We start from the raw sequence: 19,197 nt of genomic DNA, 5'->3' as shown, positions 1-19,197 counted from the left end.
GTGGGCTAAGATAATAAGGTATCCATTCTAAGATCAGAATCAATATGGTGACGGGTGGAGGGATGAACAGGTTGCCTAAGGAAGGGCAAACTGTCCCAGGCTGGAAATGCATCAGGTTCAGGTTCTCATGCTGATCAGTAAGTGAGATCCTGACCGTGAGTGCTCACTGTACTTTCAGCCTGGATAGGATAGGGCGACCTGGCTTTTGAAAGGAAGAGGAAGAAGATAGACGCTAGAGATTCTCAGAAGTATATGAGACGTGCTGGTGGCAGCCTGTGCATCCATGGAGACTTGAGATGGCATTGTGACCGTGATAGGATTTTATTAAAAATATGTCTGGAAAGGTAGGATGCATTTAAAGGTTGTATTTTATGCTAGAGAAAATAGGGAGTCTTTGAAGATTTTTGAATAAGGAAATGGCACGGTCTTAGGTGTGTTGTAAGAACATAAGTTTGATATCCATATGAAGGATGTTCTAGAGAGAACAGAACATAGAAGGAAGACACCCAATTAGGAGACTAATAAAATAGACTAGGTGAGAGGAGAGGTGCTGAAATTGTGAAGGAGGGTCCCAAGAGGTCTTAAGAAGCTGTAATTGAAAAAGCTCAACACCCAATAGGCAATGGGGCGGGGTAGAAGGGCAGGGAAGTGTCAAAGAAGGTTGTGAGCCATTGGGCAAATGGAAATAGGGAAATTTGGAGAAGAGATATATTTAGGGAGGAAGATGGTGACTCTTATTTTGAACACGTTGAATCCAAATTATACCAAGTGGTAATTTTATTTTATTTTCAGTTCTGTTTTATTTTCCAAATACATGTAAAAATAGTTTTCAATATTCATTTTTGTAAGATTTTGTGTTTCAGATTTTTCTCCCTTTTTCTTTTACCTCCTCCAAGACAGCAAGTGATCTGATATAGGTTAAATCTGGGCAGACTTTTAAAACATATTTTCATATTTGTCATATTATGCAAGAAAAATCAGACAAAAAGGGGGAAAAACACAAGAAAGAAAGAAAGAAAGAAAGAAAGAAAGAAAGAAAGAAAGAAAGAAAGAAAGAAAGAAAGAAAGAAAGAAAGAAAGAAAGAAAGAAAGAAAGAAAGAAAGAAAGAAAGAAAGAAAGAAAGAAAGAAAGAAAGAAAGAAAGAAAGAAAGAAAGAAAGAAAGAAAGAAAGAAAGAAAGAAAGAAAGAAAGAAAGAAAGAAAGAAAGAAAGAAAGAAAGAAAGAAAGAAAGAGAAAGAAAGAAACCAAAAATGGTGAAAATATTAGGCTTTGATCTCCATTCAGTCTCCATAGTTCTCTCTGGATGTGAATGGCATTTTCTATCCTGAGATTATTGGAATTGCCCAAGAAATAATTGTAGAAAAGGAGGGCTTGCCATATGACCTTAGTTTCTTTCTCTGTAAAATAAGGCTATATTGGATTAGATGGCTTTTAGGGTTTCTTTCAGCTCTCTATCTGTGGTCCATACTCTTGTCTACTTTAAAGGATCCCTATAGGAAGACCTTACATTAGCACAACTCATCATAGAATCTTGGGGTTGGAGCAACCCTAGAGTTTCTGTAACATTTCCTCTCCAGATAACAAAATGATATTTATTCCCATTTATGCACTATAAAAATCTGTTCTGTAGAACCTCTGGACAAATGATCAAATGATTCTGTGTTTGGATACTCAGTGGTTGGAATCAGTATCTGTGCCATTGCTAGACAGTTCAGATTTGTTAGTAAGTTTTTTGCTACCCTGAGCTGAAATCTGACTCCTTGTAAGTCATGAGGAGTCTTAGGAGGAAAAAGTAGAAAGGGCATGGAACCATGGAAACACCGTTTCTGGTTCTATCACAGAACCATAGAACACCATCTCTGTGTCTCTCACAGAACCATAGAACACCATCTCTGTGTCTATCACAGAACCATAGAACACCATCTCTGGATCTATCACAGAACCATAGAACACCTTTCTCTGGGTCTATCACAGAACTATGGAACACCATCTCTGGATCTATCACAGAACCATAGAACACCATCTCTGAATCTATCACAGAACCATAGAACACCATCTCTGGATCTATCACAGAACCATAGAACACCATCTCTGGATCTATCACAGAACCATAGAACACCTTTCTCTGGGTCTATCACAGAACTATGGAACACCATCTCTGGATCTATCACAGAACCATAGAACACCATCTCTGGTTCTATCACAGAACTATGGAACACCATCTCTGGATCTATCACAGAACCATAGAACACCATCTCTGTGTCTATCACAGAACCATAGAATACTATCTCTGGGTCTATCATAGAACTATGGAACACAGAACTATGGAACACCATCTCTGGTTCTATCACAGAACCATAGAATACTATCTCTGGGTCTATCATAGAACTATGGAACACCATCTCTGGTTCTATCACAGAACACAGAACTCTCACAGAACCATAGAACACCATCTCTGTGTCTATCACAGAACCATAGAATACTATCTCTGGGTCTATCATAGAACTATGGAACACCATCTCTGGTTCTATCACAGAACATAGAACACCATCTCTGGTTCTATCACAGAACTATAGAACACCATCTCTGGGTCTATCACAGAACCATAGAATACCATCTCTGGGTCTATCACAGAACTATAGAACACCATTTCTGAATCTATCATAGAACCATAGAACACCATCTCTGAATCTATCACAGAACTATAGAACACCATCTCTGAATCCATCACAGAACCATAGAACACTATCTGGTTCTATCACGGAACCATAAAACACCATCTCTGAACCTAAAATGGAACCATAAAATACCGTCTCTGGACCTAAAATGGAACCATGGAATACCATCTCTGGGTCTATCACAGAATTATAGAATACCATCTCTGGGTCTATCACAGAACCATAGAACACCTATCAGGGGTGTCACTGGGGGAACAGTTGCTGTTCAGCTGCTCAATTAATGCCTTGGAAGAAATGAAGGTCTCATTGGGTGCCAGGAGAATTCAAACCTTGCCGTGGGGATGGGGGGGAGTGAAGACTCTTATTTCCATCCGGGGCGGTGTGTGCTCTCTCCCCCCACCCCATCCCGACCCCAGCTGGAGTGGAAGGAATCCGAAAGCCACATCTCTGTTCTTAGCCCGGTGAGTCAGGTTCAGGCCAGGATACGAAGAGCACTCTCTTGCCTGCTCGGGCATGTAGCTTGCTGGGCCCCACGCTGTAATGAAGGTGGAGCCCTACACCTTTCCAAACAAAAATAGAGTATAATTTGTTCAGGTATAAACATGCCTCATAGTAAAAAGCCATTTATGAGATATTTACATGCATAGCACACTTAATGGCAGTGGGAATTCCCGGCATAAATTGCTGGCTCAAACTTGGGGTTTTGGGAGGGGGTGAGGGGAGGAAGGCCGAGCCAAGCTGGGCCTGGGGAACATCCTGATCCCGGGCTTGGGGAAAGGGTTAGCTTGGGGATAACGGGCCAGAGCAAAGGGCAAACTCAAGGGAAGACGGCAGAAAGGGAGGTGAGAAGGAGGGAATGGTCGTGAGATCCCACAAGGGGTTCCCCACTGGAAACTTCCATAAGGAAGCAGAAAGAAAGAGAAAGGAGCTTGGGATGTGGAGATGAGGGAAGGGGAGGGGATGGCTGAATGCTAAATGGCGGACCCTTAGAAAGTGTGGCTGGTCTATTATAGTCATGGCAAGGAATAATACACACCGAGACTGTGATTCTAAGTCACTCAGCCTTCTCTGAGTCTCAGTTGTTCATCTGTGAAATGAGAGGGTTGGGTCTGTGCTATTCTCGAGCTAAGCTCTTGTGATAATCCCTCGCACGCTTTGATTATACTGTGAAGAAGGACTTCCATTAGTTACATGTCCATAGAATCATTCCCTAAGCTAGGGGGACCTCCTCCATTCTCATTTTACAGACACTGAAATCCAGAGGGGCTAAATAATGTCACACAGACAGTAGATGGTAGAGCTGGGGTCTGAATCCAGGCTACCGCACGACACAGACAATGCTGGCTGACTTGAGGCTCTCAAGAACTAGGCCATATTTGGGGAGGGCCTCCTCAGTTGGAAAGGATTTGACTTAGGGGTACCGAAGTAGATCGTGTCCCTTGCAAGGGTATGTTGGACACTCCTGAAACCTGACTGATTGTCAGATTTTTGATGTGGACAGTTACTCAGAAATCATCAAACAGTCTGATTTGTTGTTTTGTGATTGTCTAGATAAGAATATGACGGAGACAATAATACAGAATAAATTTTAAAGTGTGGACCTTTTCAGAGAGTTGATTGTTAAACATCTGCCAGCACATCCCTGACTCTGGTGAAGAGTAAAATATCTTTACCCAAAATGATGTACGTGGAAGCCACCAGTGATCAAAAGCCTGGCGTTCCAACCATATGAGGATCAGGTGAAGAAAAGGGGGTTAATATTTAGCCACTAAGAGAAGTCTCAGCTAGGTCGCTGCCTCTAAATAGTGGAAAGAGAGGGACCCTTGAGGTAAAGGCTCCAATCTCCTTCTGACACTCCCCAGCCTGGGTGGTCCTGAGCAAGTCTTCAACACACATCTCAGGGAAGTATTGTGAACTTAAAAAACATCCAAGAAAATGAACATTTCCATATATGTTTGTAGAATAGAAAGACAAGATTGTAATTAAAACTGTAGATCTCTATTAGGGACAGCTGGCTTTTCTTTTAAAAATATAACATTGTGCCCAGGATTTTCAAAACTCTCCTAATTGTCTACAATTCTTTCTGGTCTTCCTTCTGTTTTCTTCTGTTCACTTAAAAATATTTCCTTCCTCTCTCCTTTCCTCCCTCCTTCCTTCTCTCTCCCCCTTTCTTCCTTCTTTCCTTCCCTCCCTCTCTTCCTTCCTTCTTCCCTCCCTCTCTTCCTTCCTTCTTCCCTCCCTCTCTTCCTTCCTTCTTCCCTCCCTCTCTTCTTCTTTCTCTTCCTCCCTTCCTCTCTCCTTCCCTCATTTCCTCTCTTCCTCCCTTTTCCCTTCTTTCCTTCCTCCTTCCCTGTATACTTTCATTTCTTCCTTCTTTCCATCCTTTTTTCATTTCTTCCTTCTTCTCTCCCATATTTTATTTCTTTTCTCCTTTAACTTAACCTGACCATACTCACATGCGTGTGTATATGTCTTTTTCTCTGTCTCTGTCTGTCTCTCTCTCTTCTCTACCCCACCTCTTTCTCCGCTTTGCTGCCCCATGGCCTTCTGGTAGGGAACTCATCATTAGGTCTCCAGTGATCTCTCCTTGTCTCAATTAGGCTCTTCATGATGGTAACTTTGGATATATTTGTTGTCACTGGATTTGGTGGGAAGTGGCTTTGAAGGGAGTTAAATCTGTATATTTAAGATTGATTAGAAAGCACTTCATTTTCCAAAAGGTCCCCTCCCCAGCAAGACTTGTTGAAAATCTTGGGAACTAGAGATTAAAAAATATTATGGAAGGAGAATGATCTTAGGGATTGTTATTAATCTATATTGATAATATAAAATCTTTATTTGAAATGAGATTCTCTATATTCTGATTGAAATGGATATCTTCAACATAAAGAAGATCTAATTCATTTCCAGTTGATCAATGATCGGACAGAAATAACTACACCCAGAGACAGGAACACTGGGAAATGAATGTAAACCTGTTTGCACTACTGTCTATCTACCCAGTGTTACTTATACCTTCGGAATCCAATTCTTACCGTGCAACAAGAAAACTGGATTTACACACATATATTGTATCTAGGTTATACTGTAACACATATAAAATGTATGGGATTGCCTGTCATCTAGGGGAGGGAGTAGAGGGAGGGAGGGGAAAATTTGGAAAAATGAATACAAGGGATAATGTTGTAAAAAAAAATTACCCATGCATATGTACTGTTAAAAAATTATAATTATAAAATTTATAAAAAAACATTTTCCAATGGAAAAAAAAAATGAGATCCTCTATTCATAGAGCTAGTACTCTAAGCTGTATGAACTCTCTCTGAAACAGAATTAGTCTCCTCTTTTGGGAGGAATACTTTTTGGAAGCTTGAAAGGTAAGGAAGGGAATAAGCATTTTTAAGCATCTACTATGTGCTGGACACTGTATTGAGATCATCTCATTCACTTCTCTCAACACCCATGTGCCGTAGATGCTCTTATTATCTCCAATTTACAGATGAGGAAACTGAGGCAGACAGAAGTGAAGTGAGTGTCTGAGACCAGATTGGAGCTTCCTGCCTCAAGGTCCAGCACTCTGCTCACTGCACTGCCTAACCTCATCTTCTGAGCTAACAATCTAGCACTATGTGCGGACATTTCAGATGAGGCTTTGGGAGTTCAGATAACTCGCCCTTAGTTACAGCTCTCAAAACTGCTACAGCCCCAGCTTGAATGGTGCTCATCGAACCCAAAGGCCCAACCTTTGGCCATCAGGCCTGGTTTTTCTTCAGAAAGCCTTGCTGTCGACTTTGGCTGTAACACTCATGCCCTTGGCCTGCCAGCATAGTAACACATGTCCTATAACCAAATGGGGCGTGTGGGATTGATCATTTAGCTTTGTCCAGGGAGCACACTTTGGAGTAACTCTCACCGCTCCTCAGGCTGGAGGACTCCCAACTGATCTCCAGCAAAGAGGGAAGAATTCTGCTGGCTTCCTTCATTTTACTCTGAATGGACAATCATAATGTTCACTATTGACTTTTAGGTAGCACTTGAGAATTTGTAAAGTACTTTTCACATATTGTTTCATTAGTTTGTCAGCTCCTTGAGGAGACAGACTGTCTTTTGCTTCTTTTTGTATCCCTTAACAGTATTTAGAACCATGTTTAATATTAGTAATGCTTAATAAATATCGGTTGATTTCAAACTCATAAGGCCTGGTGAGACACACATTAGAAGTATCATTATCTCCATTTTGCAGTATGATTGAATGATCTTTCTGGGATCACACAGCTAGTTAGTATCTGGTGGAGGATTTGAACTGATGACTTGCCCAACTTATCTCAGCATTATGCTGGATTTATTCATTTTCCTCTCGATAGACAATCATAATGTTCACTACTGACTTTTAGGTGGCACTTGAGAACTTGTAAAATACTTTTCACATATTGTTTCATTATGAGAATAGGGACTGTCTTTTACTTCCTTTTGTTATCACTCACCAGTATTTAGAAGCATTTTTAATAGTAGTAGTGCTTAATAAATATTGGTTGATTTCAAAGTCCTAAGGCCTGGTGAGACTCACATTAGAAGTATTATCACCTCCATTTTTCAGTGTGATTGAGTGATCTGTCTGTGATCACACAGCTAGTTTGTATCTGGTAGAAGATTTGAACTGATGACTTTCCCACCTCACCTCCATTTCCTGTTTTAAAAGCCCTGGGATCCAAGTCTTTTGCAGATAAGGGCACTGAAGCAGCTACCCAAGGGCTAGAGAGGATTTGAACCTGATCTGTCTCAGTCTCTCACCACTGCTCTTTCTTCCATACTCCCTCTATTGTTTTCAGGCTAAGAACTATAAATTCTTAAAGTCTCAATTCAAGTGTCTTTTGCAACAAGCATTTCCCAGACTTCCTTAGTCTTAGTGTCTTCCCTCCAGTGATTTTTCCAATTTATCTTAGCTGTGTTTTATTTATTCATAGATATTTCACAGGCTTCCCTATTGGACTTTAAGCTTCCCTCGATTTTTGCCTTTGTTTGTATCCTCAGTGCTTTGCACACTGCCTGACATGGAGGAGATGCTTAATAAATGCTTGTTGACTGACTGCTCTTGAGGAGCTTCCAATCTCCGGGGTAGGGAAAGTGGCTACAACATATGCATATATATTTGCAAATACAACTATAATAAAACTGAATACAAAATATATACACAGTAGGGTTTTTTTTTGGTTTTTTTAGGTTTTTTTGGTTTTTTTTTTTGGTCTGCACCTATGATTTGAGTTGGCGTAGGGTACTTCCTGGTTAGGAGCTTGCCCTTACTGAATCTGAGTACATTTTCTGTGTAACCCCATTTTTTGGCAAAGATATTGGAATGGTTTGCCACTTCCTTCTTCAACTCATTTTACATTGGAGAAGGAAGCGTCAGTCTGGTCTCAGGAAACAGACCAGCAAGGTAAAGTAATGTGCCTAGGATCACATAGCTAGTGAGTGTTTGAGGGCAGATTTGAACTCAGGAAGGATGGATCTTCCTGACTGCAGGTCGGGTATTCTGGGTACTACCTTATCTTTTAGTTCACTACCTAGAACTTAGAGACCTGGCTGCATGTGCCACTGAGCGTTAAGTTACTGGGTGAGCATTTCATAGCCTGATTGTATGCAGCCATCTCAGCTTGAAGAGCAACTCTACCCACTAGCCTCTTGAACAAATCAGAGCTGAGTAAATGTTGAATGAACAAATGAAAGAACTTTTGCAGTTCTTAGACTGTAGACAATAGAGGGAGTATGGTAGAAAAAGCTGTGGTGGTAGAAGACTGAGACAGACCAGGTTCAAACCCTTTCTGGCACTTGCTGCTTGGATGTCCTTGGGTAGCTGCTTCAGTGTCCTTATCTGCAAAGAATTTGGATTCCAGGGCCTCTAAAATCCCCTCCAGGTCTCTATTTGTATTGTGACTACAGGTTGAAGAAAAGGTGCTGATCTGTATAGGTTTCTTCTAGGAGTCCCTTACCTACTGGTACAGTCCTTTCCCTTGTAATGGTTGTAAAGTCCGGGCTAGCTCCCTGAAGGGCTCAGAATTAGCCATAATCAGGATAAGCAAAAGTCCTTGCCCCACATTAGGCACCAAAATGTGATGTTCTGTTTCTCTAAAATATGAGTGTTTTCTTGGAGAGCAGGTCTCTTGGGGCCAGATTCCGTTTAGTTCAAATACCCCAAAATGCAGCCAGGAGTTAAAATTTAGATCCTTTATTGTGTCCTTCAAAGTCTTGAATCTTTTCCTGGGCTCTGTCTACCTTTAATAGAGGCCTATCTCTTTCCTTGGTTCCCCAATGAGCTCTTGTCAGAATGTCTCCAGGCAGCTTCAGTCTCTAGCTCTCTCTGAATCCAAAGCCTCCAGCCAGCATGAAGGGAGACGTGGGAATGAATCAGACTCTGCCTCCAAGAGTGTGGGATTGTGGGTTTCCCAGAATTCAATCCTAGTTGTGAATCTCCCAGGAGTCCATGAGCAGGCTTTTCCTTTAGACTTGTGAATCTGCTGGACTTGCAAATCTACTGAATCCTGGCTCTGAATCTCCTCGAGTTTCCTTGAAGTTTTCCCCTTGACTCACTTCAGATTGACTGTCCCCACTGAATCTTGGCTTCTTATATTCTCCCAGAGAATGGGCTTGTGGGTACTCCCTGGGCTTGTGGGAGCTCCTTAAAGGACCAATGAGCGAGCTCCTTTAAAGGTGTGAACTCTGGGGGGGGGGGCAGCTAGATGGTGCAGTGGATAGAGCACCAGCTCTGAATTCAAATCTGGTCTCAGACACTTAACACTTCCTGGCTGTGTGACCCTGGGCAAGTCACTTAACCCCAGCCCCTCCCTCCCTCCCTCCATATCTCTCTCTCTCTCTCTCTCTCTCTCTCTCTCTCTCTCTCTCTCTCTCTCTCTCTCTCTCTCTCTCTCTCTCTCTCACACACACACACACACACACACACACACACACAGAAAAGGTGTGAACTCTGAACTAGAGTTAAGTACTATGCTAAATTAGATAATTATATCCATTCTAGTGACTTAGCACTTTGTAAGAATCCTTACAATGGTTATAGTGATAGTGCAGTGAGGGATGATGGAGAGAGCCCTCAGTTGGAATCCAAAGCCTTGGGGTCCATGCCTGACCTCCTCCACTAACTCTCTAAGTGATTGATAAAATCCTTCTTTCTCTCAACCTTGGTTCTCCTGACAGCTTTAGGTTTAGCTCTAAGATTGTGAAAGATGGAAGAAAAGGCCATGGGGAGAGAGGGATAAAGGAATTGGGGTCACAGTGAAGTCAATTAGAAAGATGTTATGGGAAAGGAGTGGGGTGAGAGAGGAGAGAAAGAGAGACAGAGACAGACAGGAGGAGAAAGAAGGGAAGGGAGGGAGGGAGAGATAGAGAGGGCGAGAAAGAGAGAGAAGGAGAGACAGAGGGGGAGAAAAAGAGGGAGAGGAAGGGAGGGATAGGAGGGACAGAGAGAAAGGAGAAAGAAAGAAAAACAAAGACAAAAAATAGAGTTAGAGACAGAGAGAAGGATGGGGGGAGGGACACAGGGAGAAGTAGGAAAGAGGAGGGAGAAAGACAGATTCAAGAGAGACAAATGAGAGATTAGAGAAAGACAGAAAGATAAAGAATGACAAGACTTGGAGACAGAGAAGGATGGATGGATGGAGACAAGGAGAGAGAGAGGAGAAACAGTCATCTGCCCACAGTGGTTCCCTTGCTGTTCCTTTTTTTTCCTTTCCTTGACCTCCCCTTCCTCTGCTTTCCTTCCCTTCCCTTCCTCTTCCTTGTCTTCTTTTGCTTTCCCATCCTTCCTCTTCCTTTCCTATCCCTTCTTTTCTCTCTCCTTCACTCCCCTTGTCTCCCCTCTGTAATTCCCTCCCCTCGCTCTTTCTTCCCTCCTCCCTAGTCTCCCTTTCCCGCCTCTCCTCCCGCTTTGTCTGATAAACAGCTGTGGCTGAAAACCAGCAGAAGGCCCAGGGTCAGGGCTCCCCCTCACCAAGCCAGCCCCTGACGGCAGCTGCCGCTCCAGAGCACATTGTCTCTGCTGAAACAGAAGCCCCTGCCAGCTGGGCATCCCGGAGCTTCCAGGGCCTTCTGGTCTCTGGTCTCTTCAGCAAGATTAGCTGGTGGCTAGGAGCAGGAAGATGGAGACTGTGCACCGAGCTGGCAGCCTCTCTTGTCAGGGCCTAGCAAGGGTGGGAGAATCCCAGCCAAAGATCCCCTTTCAGATGGTTAGTCATACAGATCAGCCTTGCCTCTCGTCAGTGGTCACACACAGCGGGTTATCTCAGCTAGAGGAAGCACTGCTTTTAGGGTGTGGGGTTCTAACCATGATGTTTTCCAGTTACACATATCCGCATCCACAGTGTCCACACACACACACACACACACACACACATTATATAGATTTCCACCCTCAAATTAAGGCCATATGTAGGCTTGCTTATAAAGGAACAAATTCACTACCAGGAAGGGAAGGCTTTTCTTCAATTCAGGACTGAGGGCCAAGCAGGAAATAAATTGGTTCATAGGATTATGGATCCAGCGATACCTCAGAGATCATCAAGTTCAGGCCTCTCCTTTCAAAATTGAGACTGAAGTCTGATGTGGGGAAAGGGGTATGGGGGCAGCAGGAAGGGTTGGGCCGGAAGCACTTTGTCCAAGATCACCCCAGTAGGAAAGAGGCAGATTAAAACTAGGTCTTAGGACTCCGTACTTGCTCTGACATACATTAGCCGGGTAGCTCTGGATGGTATTTTCTGGAAATTTTTTTACAATTCCAAATTTCAGGGAAGGAAGGAGTTCCACAGACTAATGAAATCCCAGACCCAGGCCCTAACACTATTTCTTCTAACTCCAAACCCAGGACTTTCTCCAGAGTTGCATGGTGGGTAGAATTACAGCTTGTGATTCTTGAGGTCTTTCTTTGATCCTGTCCTGAGTAGTCCTATGTCCTCTTCCCTCAGCCTTTCCACAGGTTCTTACCTCTTCTTTGCTTTTAGCCTTTCTGCATTATGTCCTTTCCAAACATAAGGTCTCTTTTGTTTATGTCTAATTCTTCCTGGACTTTTCTCTGTTTCTTATGCTCCCCCTTTTTCCTCTTCCCATTTTTTCCTGTATCTTTGTTGATTTGAAGGTCATCATCACACATATACACCCTTTTCCACAAGCACCTATGTACACAAGGAACTGGAAACAATTATTCCTTCATCATCCAGCCAGCCATCCATCCATTCATTTACCCAATAAGCATTTATCAAAAGTGTATTAATGTGTGGACAGCACATGTTGGACATTACAGGGCATAGCTTTTACCTCAAGAAATTTACATAAAACTAAGTAAAACATTTATATTTCATTCCACAGTTGTGTTCCATGTCTTCTCTAAAAAGAGCCAGGAGGCTTCTTTCACCATTATTTGTCTAAAGCACCAACTGGTCATAGCATCAATCATAATTTCAAAGTCTTTTAAATAATTATTTTTCAATTCCATGTGTATTTTATATTCAGATCCACATTTTCTCCCTTCTACATGCCCCTATCCCCTCTGAGAAAGCAAGAAGAATAAAGTTGGTTATGGATATATTTATTCAAGCAAACAAATTTCTGAATTGGCCAAATCCAAAGAGAGACAAAGACAGACAGACAAACACAGATGGAGAGAGACAAATAGACAGACAGACAGATGGAGAGACAGACAGATAGAGACAGAGACATGGAGAGGAAGAAAGAGAGAGAACAATATTTTATCATGAGTCTTCTACAATTGTGATGGGTCATTGGTTTGATCAGAATACTCAAATCTCCCTGAATTTTTTTTACAGCATTGTTATATTGTATAAATTACTTCTTAATTTTGTTCATTTAACTCTGTATCAGTCCAAATAAATATTCCTAGATTTCTATGAAACTATCTCTTTTAATTATTTCTTATAGCACAATACGATCTCATCGTCCTATACCATAATTTATTCAACAGTTGCCTATTTGAGGGATATCCCCTTGCTTTCCTATTCTGTTTTCATCATAAAAACGAGTTATAAAATTTTTTGTATAAGGGATTTCCCTTCTTATTCTTTGGTCTTTTTTTGACTAAGAATCTGGTAGCACTATGACTAGATCAAAGTTTCATTCAGTTTACTAGCTTTTCATAATGGCTTGACAGAGTCACAATTCTGAAGTTATTTCAAATATTGCTTCCTTTTACATTCTTGAGGTCATTATATAAATTGTTTCTAATTCTGCTTGACTTGCTTTACATTGCTTTGTTCATACATGCCTCCCCCAATTTTTAAAAATTCTTAATTCTCACTATTTTTATGCAATTGTAATAATAATAATAATAATAATAATAATCCACTTCATGGTTTTACCACAGTTTGTCCAACTACTCTCTAACAATAAGCACTCATTTTGTTTCAAGTTTTCGCTGCATTAAAAGTATTACAAATATTTTTATATAAATGGGACCTCTTTCTCTGTTTTAATTCCTTTGGGAAACATACCCAGTAGTAATATTATTAGGTCAAAGGGTGTGTAGAATTAGTGACTTTTCTGTAGTAATTTTCCTGAATGATTGAAGTAATTCTCATTTCCACTGACAGCGCATTAGCATGCCTGTCTTGCTACAGTCTCTCAGAGCATTTTTAATTTTTGTCTTTAGTCATCTTTATACTCTGTGGGTGTGAGATGAAACTCAGTATTAGGTTTTTTTTTTTTCATTCAAGAAGCATTTTACAAAGCAATTATTATGAATGAAGCATAGTGATATGAAACATCTTTATATAGTCCCAATAATATCCTCATTTATTTATCTCCTCAATTATTTATCCATCCATCTACCCACCTATCTATATATAGCATTTATGCATATAGACATATACATGTCATGCATATATTCATTACCTTCCTTTCCCTTCCTCTCCTTTGCTTTCTTTTCTTTTCCTTTCCCTTAGCCTTTTTCTTTACCTTCACTTATCCATCCTTCCATCCATTCTTATATCTATTCATTTGTCCATGTCTTCATCCATTCATTTATTCCTTTCTTTATCCATCTATTCCTCCATCCATCCACAAATGCATATAACATATTTATGCATGGAGTGGAGCTTTTTGCAAATCATCCTACATAGTTTTCTATTATTTATTATTTGTCACCTATGACTGATAGATGATGAGTAGTACTACTTTTGATGAGCCCCTAATGGGATTAATTTTTCTTTTTATTCAGTCCAACTCAGAACATTTCACAGAATTACAAAATCCCATGAGTTAGAAGGGATCTCTGGTGCCATCTAGTCTAAAGTATATTTGAAGCAGAACTTCTTCTGTGGCATCCCTTACAAGGAATCATCTGGTCTCATTTTGAATCCCTCTACCTCCTGAGGCAGCCCAGCCTGCTTGGGGATAGCTTTAATTGTGAAGATTTTTTTTCCATATGGTGAAACTTTCTCTATAACTTTTCTGCCACTTTTCTTTTGTCAGCCTTTGGGACCTTTCTATCCACTGTGCTATCTAACCGCCCTTACAATACTTATTCAGCATTCAGCATAAATAAGGCATTATACTTGATGCTAGGTATACAGAAACAAAGGACATTTAGGGTATGCCCTTTGTCTTGTATAGGCAATGAGGAGCTCACAATATAAGGAAGGAGGATCTGGCCAGCTACACAAATAATTGTAGGGGAGAGAGTAGTAAATGCAGATAAGTAATTTGAGAAATGGTAGGAGGAAGAGATTACTCACTTAGGACAGTCAAGGAAGGCATACTCCGTTGAAACATTTAGAAAGAAAAAATAATAATAGCTACAATCATATATATAGTGCTTTCATGTTTTCAAAACACCTTTCTCTCTATCCATCTATCTCTGTCCATTCATCTATCTATCCATCCATCCAACCATCCATTCACTTATCCATCTATCTATCCATCCATTTATCTATCCATTCATTCAACCATCTATATCTGTTCATTCATCTATCTATCCATCCATCCACCCAGTTATTCATCTGTATATCTATTCATCCATCCACTTATCCATTTATCTCTCTATCCATCCATCATCTATCTAGTCATCCATCTATCTAGCTATGTGCTTATGTATCTATTTCTGTCTATCCATCCATCCATATACTTCTCCATCTATCTATTCATCCATTCATCTCTCTCACTTTTCTTCTCTCCCTTCCTATTTCCCTCACTCTCTGTTTTTTTCTCTCTCCCTCCCTCCTTTCCCCCTCCTCCATTTTTAAATTTCTTTGCCAACCAGATTACTTTGAGTTGCCCAAATCTAAGGTCATGAGAGCATAATTTATAATCATCTAAGGTCAATTCCATATCATAATAATGTATTGGTATAAGACTCTAGTGGACGAACGTTTAAAAAGGAAAGAAAATGACCCATGGGATCAGGTTAGGTGGGGCTCTTTTATACCATGTATCCAATTACCTTACAGAAGAGTAGCTATTTTACCTCTCGTCAAGGGGCCTGGCGTTGTAACCAAAGAAAACCTCAGGCCCACAGAGGAGGGACATGGATTCTCTGAATGCCTGCCTCTGCCCGTTCATTTCTAGGCAACCTTAAGGTGTGAAGGGGCTGGAAAAATCAGCTACAGCCAAGGAATTATCTTCTTTGGATGAACCCTCTGGTAACAACTTCCCAAAGCTCCAGGCAGTCACTGTTCTAAGCCACAGCTGTTTGAGGCTCTCAGGGGATCCAGTGACGAGAAGGCAGTAATGGGCAATGATCTGGAAAGAAAAGAAAAGGAATCCAAAGAGATTTTTGTGACCTTTCTCTGCCATCTCCTGGATTTTTCAACCTTGCAACCTTCCTTTTAGAGAAAACTGGAGTTAGGAGTGTCCATATAATATTCTAGAGTCATAGAATGTGAGAGCTGGGAGGGGTCTTAGAACAGAGAATGTTTGAGAAGGGAGGGACTTTAAGACATAGTATATTGAGATGGAAGGGAATGTAGAATGTAGGATGTTCAAAGTGGAAAGGGCAAAAGAGCTTGACATATTGGAGGTGGAAGGGACATTAGAACATAGGATGTTGGAGATGGAGGTGTCCTAGAGCTTGGGACATTGGAGATAGAAAGAACCTTAGAATGTGGAATGTTCAAGGTAGAAGAAGCCCTGGAATAGTGTCAAAGCTGTAAGTCACTTTAGACAACAGTGTTTGCCCAGGAGAGGACCATTGAACACGGAATGATAGTTATGGAAGAGACATTAGAACACAGAGTGTTAGTTCCAGAGGGAAATTTAAAATAGAAAATCTCAAAAGCAGAAGGAGTTTTAGGACATTGAATTCTATAAGTATAAGGGATTCTTAGAACAAAGAATATTACAATTGAAAGAACCTTAAGCCATAGAACACACAATATAAACTATGGAAGGACTTCTACAACGTAGAGTATCAGAACATAGTAAAGAGAGAAACCATCTAGTTGGACTCCTTAATTTTTCATCGTAAACGGCCTAAACAAGTTAAGTAAACTGCCCACAGTCACTCAGCCAATCCATAGCAGAGATTGGTCTCTAGATTCCCAACTATCAGTCCATTCTCCCCAGGGACCCTGTCTAGATTATTGTGTGTGTGTGTGTGTGTGTGTGTGTGTGTGTGTATACACACACACAATGCATCTGCATATATACATTCACCTATATATACACAGTGAATATATGCACAATACATATACACACTTACATAAATATTATACATATATACAGCTATATACACATGTACATATTCACATAAACATACACACATACAACACACTTACACATCTACATGCACATACATGTTTCACAATCACACAGTGCATATATACATTCTACATATAGATGTATATGCACATACATGTACATGTGTGTGTATTTTAGATGGAGATTTGATTTCTAATCCTTCGTGGCTCTCTCAGTATTACATGTCAGTAATTCTTGAAGTTCTGTTCTCAGTATCTTTATACTATTAAAATAATTGAGCAATCCAAAGCTTTTGTTTATGTAAATTATATTTATTGATATTTGCTATATAAAAAATAAAAGATAATTCTGAACTTGTAGATCCTCTGAAAGGGTTTCAGACTCTCACCCATCCCTCAATAGGATTCTCTGTAACACTTGGAGAACCACTGTTCTGTGGCTCAGAACAGTGGTTATATATAGCTCGGTTCCTAGCCAAGGCAGCTTTAATTCAATCTCTTCTAGATCTGCTTCCTCTTTGCTGGAGGAGTGAGCTGGAGAAGGGAAGACTGTCCCAGGAGACCTAAACTATGGACTTCCCTTCAGCAGGAGCTATGGGGTCCTGGTCTCTGGAGCTCTCGATCTCACACACCATTTTACAGTAGCCATTGAAAAAGCGGCCACTCCCCTGGAGTGCTCATTTCCCCTTCATCAAATTCCCTCGTGGGGTCTAGTGACTTCCAGAGGAGTGGGATGGTCTTTGTTTTTTCTTCACTGCAGATGGTGCCCATGGTGGGCTTTGGGAAAGCCCTGCTTTCATTGGGTGTCTCTTAGCTTTGATCCTTAGTGTTGATTCAACAGGGTCATCACGGCTCTTCGTCAAGATGGGATCGGCAGGCTCGTACCGATGTTCTCTTCCGTGCAGGTGGCCAGTTTGAAGGTGCTCTCCCCATTGCTCATTAGGGCCCTCTAGGGTGTGGTATCGAACAGTGATCAGATTGTCCACTTTTGATTTGTTCGAATTAGCCAGGTTATCGTTTCCTGTACTGTCCCTCTCCCTTACATTAGCCGCTCCCCACCCCCCCCCCCTTCCACAGCCTGCTTGGTGCAGTCCAGTACATCATTGGGCAAGTTGAAACCTGCCCTGTGCTTTAATGAACAGTCATGAGGAATAAAGGGGGTGGGCCGTGGGGTTTGTTGCTAGATGCAGCCAGTTGACAGAACTAAGGAAGATGAAAAAAGGGAAAATGCCAACAAACCCAACCCATGTACCGAGCATCCTCCGCACCTGCTTCCCTAGCCACGGATGAGGTGATCTCTAGGCTGCATCCCCTTCTTGCCTTCATCCTCAATCACTGACCATCCTCCCTGACCCCATGCCTCCTCTTGGAGCTGGAAAGCTCTCAGTTGTGTTTAGTTCCCGGGAAGGCTAAAATGCTGTACATTAGTGACCCAATGCAGCATTTCACCACAGTAAGTATTCTTTATTTTATTCTTTTTTTTAAATAGAAAAAACCACGGGCTTTCCTTCCTTCCACTTGAGTTTTCCTCAGGTTCTTTGAAAGGTGCTAAGTTCAGCAAGGTTATTCTTCCTGGGGGGCAGATAGCTGTTGTTTGGTGGGATACTTTGATCTTAGATGGGACTTAGTATCCAGATTAAGTCTTTGGATTGGGATGATCTGCTGCGAAGAGGACCGAAGCCAGTGTGAGGAGAATGGATTCTGAGGTACAGACAGAGAACAAAGTGTAGGGGGTACCAGGTCTTCTCCTTGAATAGTTCAGGGGGATGGAGGAAAGCTGGAGGAGAGGTAGAACAGGTTGGGTGGCTGCTGAAGGGTTATTCCCTTCAGATTTACAATTTGCCCTGTAACTTTCATGGTGACATCCACAGTTCTGTGGGCTCAGTGGTCTGCATACTGCTCCTTGATGCCCTTATCTTGAGACTGCTCCTATTCCGATTCCTCAGACTGAGGACACCTCCAAGCCAGGGAAGCCCCGAAGATCACTTTTGTTCCATTGACTTGTGCTGTTGAGCAGCAGCCGCTCCCAAGCTGAGAAGCATCCTCAGTGGGGAATTTGCTCATTTAGTACCAGTGACAGGAGACGTTTGCTTGTCTCTCCTTGAATTCCCATCACAATACTCTTTCGTGGAGAATTTTTCAGTTTGCAATGACTTTATTGGTCACAGGATCATAGATTCGACATTAGAAAGACATTCAGAAGTTATCTAGTTCAATACCCATTTTCTGATGAGGAAAGAATCTCAGGGACTTATTTTTGCTTAGAGGAACTGGGATTTGAACTTGGTTCCTGACTTTTCACCATCCATCTACTACACCACCATGCACATTGTCCTCTGAGACTAAATTTTTTTCCTCAATATTATTTCATTTTATTTATTTTTAAAATATTATATTTTTCCAAATATGTGTAAGAATAGTTTTGACATTCTTTTTGTAAGATTTTATGTTCCAATTTTTTTTCTTTCCCTCCCTTAGCTTCCCCCTTCTGAAAACAGCAAACGATCTGATGTAGATTATACATCCTTTAAAACATTTCCATTTTTGTGAGACTCAAATTTAAATGAAAAGCTTGAAAATATATCTGGATGGTTTTCCTAATTTTCTTCATTGTTAATAATGATAACAACTATGATGTATAACAATTTAAGATTTATTAAAATACACAAGTTATCTCATTTGATCTTCACAAGTATTATGTCACAGAAGTGATATTATTATATCCCTTTTTTCAAATGAGGAAAACAAAACTGCTAGAGGTGAAGGCACTTGTTCAGTGTCACACATCTAGTTAGTATAGGAAGAAGCA

The 19,197-nt window shown here is 41.1% G+C and overlaps 1 protein-coding gene across 6 annotated transcripts in view; it reads left to right on the top strand.

The window, feature by feature from the left end:
* Nucleotides 1-19,197, top strand: part of TP73 (tumor protein p73) — a 212,845-nt gene that overhangs the window by 65,207 nt on the left and 128,441 nt on the right. Inside the window, exon 1 of one of the 6 annotated variants that reach the window (XM_074306472.1) lies at nt 17,502-17,841. The exons of the other annotated variants lie outside the window; for them this stretch is intronic. Coding sequence (XP_074162573.1) covers nt 17,803-17,841 — 39 coding nt within the window. The 5' untranslated portion in view covers nt 17,502-17,802. Of the gene's footprint in view, nt 1-17,501; nt 17,842-19,197 lie in introns of those variants that run through there. 6 annotated transcript variants of the gene reach the window in all.

The sequence above is a fragment of the Sminthopsis crassicaudata genome, chromosome 3 (genome assembly GCF_048593235.1).
Source record: "Sminthopsis crassicaudata isolate SCR6 chromosome 3, ASM4859323v1, whole genome shotgun sequence".
Classification (NCBI taxonomy): domain Eukaryota; kingdom Metazoa; phylum Chordata; class Mammalia; order Dasyuromorphia; family Dasyuridae; genus Sminthopsis; species Sminthopsis crassicaudata.
Note: the sequence above shows the minus strand (reverse complement) of the source record. Positions and strands in the feature narration are given on the sequence as shown.